The 8,713-nt window shown below is 41.7% G+C and overlaps 1 protein-coding gene across 2 annotated transcripts; it reads right to left on the bottom strand.

Moving 5' to 3' along the window:
* Positions 1-6,231: 6,231 nt before the first annotated feature.
* On the bottom strand, positions 6,232-7,341 carry LOC111074851. Of its 2 annotated transcripts, XM_022367815.2 has the most exons (3): positions 6,714-7,341; positions 6,552-6,637; positions 6,232-6,428 (listed from the first exon to the last, which is right to left on the bottom strand). In XM_022367815.2, the coding sequence occupies exons 1-2, from the start codon at positions 7,238-7,240 to the stop codon at positions 6,574-6,576; spliced, it is 591 nt and encodes a 196-aa protein (XP_022223507.2). In that variant the 5' UTR covers positions 7,241-7,341; the 3' UTR covers positions 6,232-6,428; positions 6,552-6,573. The 2 variants fall into 2 exon arrangements, with proteins under 2 accessions (XP_022223507.2, XP_022223506.2); XM_022367814.2 differs by having other exon boundaries at positions 6,232-6,637; positions 6,714-7,340.
* Positions 7,342-8,713: the final 1,372 nt, after the last annotated feature.

Consider the following 8,713-nt stretch of genomic DNA (forward strand, 5'->3'; position numbering starts at 1 on the left):
ATAAAAGGCCAGCAGCAACAGCAGCAGCAGCAGCACTTAAACGAAAATAATTTAACGCAAAACGTGCGAATGTTTACTTAAAAGCAAAATCCCTAAAGAGCAGACGACAAACGAGAATCTGACAACCGAACAGAACTTCAAGTGGCGTGGCAGGGGGGCAGGAGGCAAGGGCTCTGACGAGTGTGAGAAGTTGGTAGCTGAAAGGGACAGAACTTGGGATTGCAGCTTAAAAAGCGCCCAAAAATATGAGGGCTTTGGAACAGGAAAAGGTATAAGAAGGAATTTTATACTGGTACTCCCATTATGAGGCTATTTGATGTGTGATCTTCAGATTTTATTTGAATTTTTTTTGCACATATTTTTATAAGGGAAGAAATCTGAAGAACTCTCAGAAATCTTTTACATGCCATAGAAAATCTCAAAATTCGCCCAATATACATACATTAATGCTCGATTACGCAAAGAACTTCCCTTCAACGTACACCCCAGCTGGAAACTTGATAGTCAAGCAAGTAGCTTTTCTTTGCCACCCCATAAAGTTCTAGCCCACAGAAAAAGGCCAACCTTTTTGAAGGCATTGTCATAAATGTTAACCAAAATTGGCCCAACTGCCTGCTATCCCCCCTCACTGCTCCCTGCTCCCAGCCACCCTGCTGCCATTTTTTGCGCTCTCTTCTGTGGGTATTTCAATCAAAATCAAGTGCAGATCTCCCTGCTCCACTCCACTCGATGAGCAAAGGGACGGGGGAGCTTGCATGAAAATTACACGCACAAAACACACAAACTAATTTTCCAACAAATTAGACGCGCAAGTAGATGCTAAACCATGGCCATGCCCCCTTGTATACCCCCCCATTACGCCACTCCTCCTGCATTGTTCATAATTTATTCGCCATTCTTTTGGCTCTCTCTCTCTCTCTTTCACTTTTTTATTGTCCAGCGCAATTCGTGTGCGTAATTTCCCTGTGTTAAGTTTTTCTTGCTTTCTTTTTTTGTGCTGCTGCCTGGGAAAAACTTTGCTTTGAACATGCCAAGGGCACAGACGGACGGCCGGACTAGTGGGTGCGGGGGGTGCTGGGAATGCTGATTTAGGCGCATGATAATTGCCCGAGTCAGGGTTGGATACGGGTAGGGGGGCGGGAAATGTCGTCTGTGTTCAAATGTGCGTGAAACATGCGTCGAGAGCCAAGAGGCTGCTGCTGACTCGAGTGCTCACAGTTTCGTTTCCTTTTTAGTGGACAAGTCAAAAAAATCCCTGAACCAAACGGCTGCTTTTGATGCCCAGAGAACATTTTGCCAGCCGCATGCATGGCTGCACTTTTCCCCCCAGCAGCAGGAGCAGCTGGAGTCACGTGACCTTAATTAGACCTGCCAAAAATAAAATAAGAAAGGGAGTGAAAAAAGGGAAACCTTCGAGCGGAAGAAACTCTTCTTCTACTGACATTTCCTTTCTTGCTGTGTGTGTTTCGGCTTTTCTTTGTATATTTTACGATTAAATGAATAAACACAATATCCCCAGTTATTCAGATACAGATTTCCAGACCCAAAGTGTACTGCCGCTGGAAATTGCTTTCAATTATAGTTTTATGCACTCGACTTCTTCAGTACACGACTATATATATAATCGTATAAGAAGTACCTATCTATGTATGTGGTGCAGGGCAATAAATTTCAATTATTTACTTAAATGCACATTAAACAGAATTGCCACTGAATCGGACACTCGCTCCCGACTGTCTCTCTGTCTGTGTGTCTATTCCTACTGTGCCTTTCACCCCCTGGTCTCCTCCTGCCACTCTCTCTCGGTCCCTCCTGTCTGAGTACCATGGAAATCGCCTGATAATGGAAATTGCAAACAGTTCTCTGGCTACAAACTTATTATTAAAAGGTTATTATCATTCTATCTATGGATTGTGGAGGGGAGGGCGTCACAGGTAAAGGGGATAACAGGTGCAGTTTGGCTGCTCCAAAGTTCTCAATTGGATGAGAAGGCTCTCTGATGGATATTATTAATTGGTGTGAGAATAATTTATCTACATTTGCACTTGGCATAATATATTATTATAAATAACTTAATGCAAAGACAATGCTAATGCATCAAGGTAGTCCCTAGATTGCAGATCAATGTGCTTACGTATATTTATTTTAAATATGAAATAAATTTAATTAAATATTTTATATATAAAATATATTTAAATTAAATATTTTGGGTATTTTAATATTTTAAATATGAAATATATTTAAGCTAAATATTTTAAATATGAAATAAATTAAATTAAATATTTTAGATATGAAATATTTTTAAATTGAATATTTTAAATATGAAATAAATTTAAATTAAATATTTTAAATGTGAAATATATTTAAATAAAATATTTTCAATTTGAAATATTTTTAAATTGAATTAATATATGCATCACTGGATTTTTTCTGTGTAAATTTTCTTTTCAAGAACAAGTGCTTTAACGATGCCAAATCAACCAGAAGCAAACCTTGCCCCACTCTTTAAACCCCACAACCGACATTAATTTAGTAACCTTGAGGCACACACAAACATACAAAAAATTGCACTTAATTTTAAACCATTTCTCTCTCTATGGAGTCGGCTCTCGAGCCTTCACTCTCTCTCTATCTCTCCGTCTCTCTTCTTAGTTGCTCTGCTTAATGCCAAAGACATAAAAGCAGATTTACGCTTAATCACACACGAAGGATGCATATTTTACTGTCCCAGAATGGGGTCGGTTCGGGTGTGTCCGTGTCCGTGTCCGTATCCGTGTTTGCCTGTATTACCTGTATCTGTGAGCTTCGTGTTCTTGGGATGTTGAATGTTGTTGTTGTATGTATGTTGTGGAAGCTCATTCGCATGCACAAACGCAGACCCAGAATTTTGTTCATTAGAAGCTCCACACGAGCGCGCTGCTTAGCCCATGCTTTTGAGTCCCGTCCCACAGTCTTTGCCTCATCTCTGGAACCACCTCTCCCTCCAAAACCCACTCAATCCCTTTTCTGTGATGCTCGCACTCAGGCCCCTCTCAGACCATGCTCTAAAGCCCCTCTGATGCCCGTTCTCTCTCTCTCTCTCTCTCTGTGTCTCTCGTGCTCTTAACCCTCTCAGACCATCCCAGAGCCCCGCTGATCCCTGCCACTTTCTCTCTCGCTTTACCCCACCACTCTTTGTCCTTGCAATGTTTTCAGTTCATTTTGCTTGCCCAGTTTTCCACCTCCTCCCACTATTTGTGTGTGTGTTTTTTTTTTCGGTACAGGACCTCCTGCTGTGAGCACTTGGAGCTTTTCCGAATGCTGTGTGCTCGTGGCCCCCATTAGCCAACAGGATTTATATTACAAGAGCGCACATAAAAAGCACCGCAGGATATTTTGTTTTATGTGAATTTAATTGTAGTTTTAATCCAAAAGGACGAAGGTGGCCACGGCAACCAACCCACTCCCTTTTCCACTCCTTTGCCACTCCTTTTTGCGCCCCATCCACTGATGGATGCTGGCTGCCTGCTCTGATGTGCTGCCGCTCTCACAGCGTGTGCTATTTTAAATTAATAGCATTGCATTTTTAATAATGGCTGAACGAAAGGACCAACAGCAACAGCCACACACACCCAACCGCCGACGGCCGACACACACGTCGGCTACTTGATTTGGTTATGGCAGAGAGCGGACAAAAGAAAAACTCGGTCAAGCGGCAGACACCAAAAGGACCAAAGCACCAAACGGGGTGCTTGGGGGTTCGTTGGGGCTCCCTATGAAACATCAATAAGCTCCCAAAGCAAGATCAAAGCATAATTATGCTATACGTGCTGCTGCTGCTGCTGAACTCCTCTCCTAGCACCACTCCTTGAGGGGGAAATATTTGAAATATTTATTTAATATGCGAAACTTTTTTACAAGAATTATGAGCCAACAAAAGAACGAAAACCAGAAGTAAAAAGGCAAAAAACTTCAAAACGAAACATGGAGTGCACTTACATACAATCTTAAGGGGAGTTACAGCTTATGAAATGGCACACCAAATCTCTACCTTCGAATTTTTAATCGAATTTCTCTCTCTATAAGGCATTTTTGGCTAGAGTATTATGGTTCGTTTTTTGGAAAAATATTCAAGTGATTTTTAAACATTTATGTTACCAATAAATATGTTACGCATTCTGAAATTAATTTATTATATTTAGATTAATTTAATATTTATAATTAATATTTTATTCCTTTGCGTTGTAAAATCAGTAATGTTACAGAATAGTTATCTACCTTAAAAAACATTGTTCCTTTCTGCTTCCCGACTGGGAACTTATTTATGAAAAAATCAACCTTTCTTCTTATCAACCAGAAGTATTCAAAAACTGTCCCTTATTTCTAAATAAAATCTTCAAAAATTTAATCAACCTCTAAAGAAAATGTTTGACTCTTCTCCAAAAGCCCCAATAGTTCCATCATACCCCTGATCATTTTATAGAGCATAAATACGAATATACCGAGCAAAGCTCTGCCACACGAGGCGGCTTCAACAGTTTCATTTTTGGTCTGGAAACAACTTTTCAGAAGAAAGAAAGAACTTGGCCAAGTTTTGAGCAGAAATATCAACGGAAATATGGCAAACAGAATCCTCTGCCACATACACACCCGCACAGACACTCTCACACACTCCTCGTACAGCTAGAAGGAGGCTCAAAAGTGCGCACATCCTGCTTAGCCGGATTTTTGTAATGTGTCCTTGTTGTTGCTTCCTTTCCTCCCTCTGACACACACACACACAGATACAACAAAAAAGGGACAATTTGTTTAAAGGTAACAAAAAGTTTTGGCGCTCTCAATTTTTTTTGTCGACAGAAACAGAGGGGCGGAAAAAGGGGGAACAGGAATGCTTTTGCATAAACTTGAGCGGCAAAAGTTGAAAAATATATATTGTATTTTTGGTCTGTTGCTGTCTCGAAATATACAAATATATATACATACAAATATTCATAAATATATATATATATATATATATAAATATATCCGTATATGGTAACAATACCAAAAGGCAAACAACAAAGACAAAAGTTCAAAGGAAATGTGCCACAGGAAAGACAAACGAAAGAGTAGGAGAACGGTAAAGTGGCAGAGCAGAAAGGAAACAAAATATTAAGAAAGTTATTCCAGTGAAATGAAAGTTGATTTTGTGGTTTTTCTTACAGTTTTTCGCCCAATTGGAAAACCAGAGGAGTATTGCACCTGGTTTTAGTTAAATGAGTGGCTCTGTACAGCCAACGAGAGCTTGACTGGACTCCCTTTTGGTTTTTCTGGCATTAAACAATTAAAAATGAAACCCAAAATTAACCCCGTAATATTTCCCTTTTCACTACTTTCCTTCAGACAACAGGCTTTTCTTTCTTTCCTTCAGGACTGACTTTTCTTTATTTCTCTCTTTCTGAGTAAATAAAAATCGGGCAAACAAAATCATTTGCATAATTTAAGGCATTATTTTTTTTTTTTGGCGCCCTGCTTTAAATTGATATTACAAGAGCAATTTGTGTTGACTGGGAAATGACAAGGGGGTGGTGGCAGGGGGTTGGCAAAGGGGCTATGCGTGAAAAGTACATGGAAAAACTGTGCCACAAAACTCTATTTGTTGCTTTTGCTACATTTCCCACTGCTGCTGCTGCTGTTGGATGTTGTTTTTATATTTTTTTTTGCTTGCCACTTTTCGTTTCGTTTCCAGTCGCTGGGGCGTGTTCATTCATTTCCTGTTGCGCCCAAAGTTATGCAAAGCGTATGGCAAAGTGAACAAGCGAATACGAGGGCAGAGGCGGCAGTCAGGCAGGATGTGCAGGATTTAGATTGGTGGGTGGGAGGGGGCTGGCTGGGAATGAGAGCTAACAGGGAAATGAGATAGCAACGGAAACGCGTAAGATAAGATTCGGTAGATGTGAGTGCTGAGAGCGGATTGCTCGATGAGTGACTGCGCTACTGAAGGATTGGTGCAGAGGATCTGTAATGGATTTAATTTGAGAGGAAATAAAAAACCTAAACAGAAAGAATTTAACAAATTAAAACTAGAAATAATTTTACAAGTATCCCCAAAAAGATATCCCCAAAAGAACTTTTAAACTTTCACAGCAAATCAGCATTGTAGATTCTAGCACTACAACCAAAAATATGCCACAAAAACCACAGAAAAACAATCTAAACTGAACCATGTTTAAGCCGCAGTTTAACAATTAAATATATATATTTGAATTATCAATCATTTAGTGTTCCAACAAATACTCAAGTGTTTCTTATGTAATGTCGCGTCTGTCTGCAGTTACTTCCTCATTCCTTAGCCTGCAGCAAACTACCATGAGGCGCCAAGGCATTCCGTTTCGCTTCGGTGCGGGCCTATCCATTTCTCATATTTCGCTGGCCGTTGACATCTGCCACCAAGTGGCAGAGGCAGGGGGCTACATGAAAATAAATGTCCGCGTTGATTTGTGTGTGAGTGCAAGTCCCGTCCCCCTCGCCCCCAGCGCCCGTTGCAAGTGTATCGTGTAATTGGAAGCAGATGTTGGAAGCTCTCTACGTACGAATATTTGGTGGCATTTCTTCTCATTGAAACTCAGCTGGGTTGAGACTGCGGTTATGGTGGACATGCAACAGATGGTGCTGGTTGCTAGAGGCATGAAGACAGGCAGGAACATCAATTTCAGTTGGCATACAAAGTCAGGATCAAAATGGCATTAGCATACCTGAGAGTCCGATGCTCACACATCTTCTTAGCCATGGTGCGAGCCTTAATATCGCTCAGCACATCATCGGTGCCCTGGCGACGGCAATGATCGCACTTTCCCTCGTACGGGGGCTCGCCCGACTGTCGCTTGGCCGTGGGCAGCACGGGAACGCTGCGACTGCGTCGTCGCGGCTGTGTGCTCTGCTGTGGTGATGCCCATTCCGGCGGATAGCGCGGCAAGCCTGGCGCGTATCTGTCACAGGCGCGTTGCATAGTTCGCGCATTCTGACGCCGCGTCTGATTGATGGTCCACGGACCGTCCAAACAGAGCTCATTGGCGTCATGCAACTCTTCCTCCTTGGTATGCTTACGTCCCCGCTTGAGGCGTCCATTCATGTTCTCGATATTGGAGCTGCCCAAATGGGACACCAGACTGTCGCCCAAGTTACCGACCTCATCCAGCAGACTGGGAAAGCGATCACGTAGACAGGCACGGCGATAGTAGGGTCCATTTGGGCCAAAAGGATGATTCGTAATAAATTGCATAATGAACGAACGTTTCGATTTTTTTTAGAGCAGCAAAAAATCACAGAAAAACTTAATTTTTATTCACTGAATGTAAAGAGCGCTGCCCACTTGCTGAAAATGTGACAGAAATGCCCGTAATGGTTGGATATTATCGATACATCGAGTTTAGTTTAGTGTTGGAAAAGGTCCCAAAAGTTTATCAAAAATTAATCGAAATAAAAATTAAAAAATTCCCATTATGATATGAAGAATGGCCGTGTAAAAATTCATATGCATATCTACATCACATATCTATTCGCATAATAATAATAACAAAAAACAACAGAAAAACATTCCAACTAGAGGAAATTAAAACCCATTAAAATGAAAGCCATAACAATAATTCAAATCCCAAAAGGCCAGAAAAATATGCTTGACAGACAGAACCATTCCCCGTATCCGAAACCGAATCCGAGTCCTGTTGATTAGCATACGGGAGTGAAATCGCAATAAAAGTAATTATTTTGATTACATTTCTAACGGACGTTGTGTCAGGTTCTGTTGGGTTTTGTCAGACGAGGATGAGAGGATGTTGATGAGGATTTGGGTTGTGGGCTATTGCCATTTGAGTTCCGTGGCAGAACCAGCAAAAGTCAAATGAGAGAGCAACGCAGACACATGCATAAATAATAAATACCGCGGCAAAATGAAGGAAAACAAATACAAAATGAAGAAAAATTTCGTCAGTTGTTGGCATGGGGGTGTGGCAGGAGACACACAGCGAGAGGTACGCGGGGTACGCTGTGGCACATCAACATTAAAAATGTATTTTAATGTGTCGCCCATTTCGCTGCTTTCGCTCACCCTCCTTCTCACTCGTTAATGTCTTTCATTTTGGCAGGGAAATTTCCCAGCGATGGTGGGCGTGAACCACCCACCTGTCAGGGTGTGGGGAGGGGGTAGTACAAAGACAGACAAGACAGACAGACAGACCATTAGGCCAACAATTTTCATTGCGTTTGTAAATCATAAAATGCTGTCAAATTCCTGAACAGCCACCAGCAACCCCGTATCGTGTGTTTGCCATGTTTTGGCTTTGACTTTCGTCTAATTACTCGTGATTTAATTTGAAATTGTAATTAGCCAGGAAAATGTCATTTTTGTGACGCCTTTCTGACAGCCGAAGGAAGCGAGAGAGCGAGCGATGGGTTAAAGATCTCATGTGTTGCCTGGATTAACGCCTCGAAGTTTTTAATTAGACAAGCGGAAAAGCGCCAAGAAAGGCGGGGGACCAGACAGCCTGACAAAGCCACCCACCCATTGAAAGCCATTCACAAATGAACTGCCAACTCCAGCTGCGGCAAGAGGGAGGCAACCCTGTGCTGCCAGTGCTGCCAAGGAACAAAAGACTGCACGTCTGGCAACGCCATGTTGACAAACAGCGCTGCCAGCTGCAGTCAGAACGTAATCGAAATAAATTTGACTTCCACTACACGAATTCCCTAAAGAGAA

The sequence above is a fragment of the Drosophila obscura genome, unplaced genomic scaffold (assembly GCF_018151105.1).
Source record: "Drosophila obscura isolate BZ-5 IFL unplaced genomic scaffold, ASM1815110v1 contig_179, whole genome shotgun sequence".
Classification (NCBI taxonomy): domain Eukaryota; kingdom Metazoa; phylum Arthropoda; class Insecta; order Diptera; family Drosophilidae; genus Drosophila; species Drosophila obscura.

What these genes read in the sequence shown, in the direction of transcription:
- LOC111074851 (XM_022367815.2), bottom strand. Translation starts at nt 7,240, where the DNA reads ATGCAATTTATTACGAATCATCCTTTTGGCCCAAATGGACCCTACTAT. An exon ending in TGTGAGCATCGGACTCTCAG is followed by an intron (nt 6,638 to 6,713) that starts GTATGCTAATGC and finishes TCATGCCTCTAG; the next exon opens with CAACCAGCACCATCTGTTGC.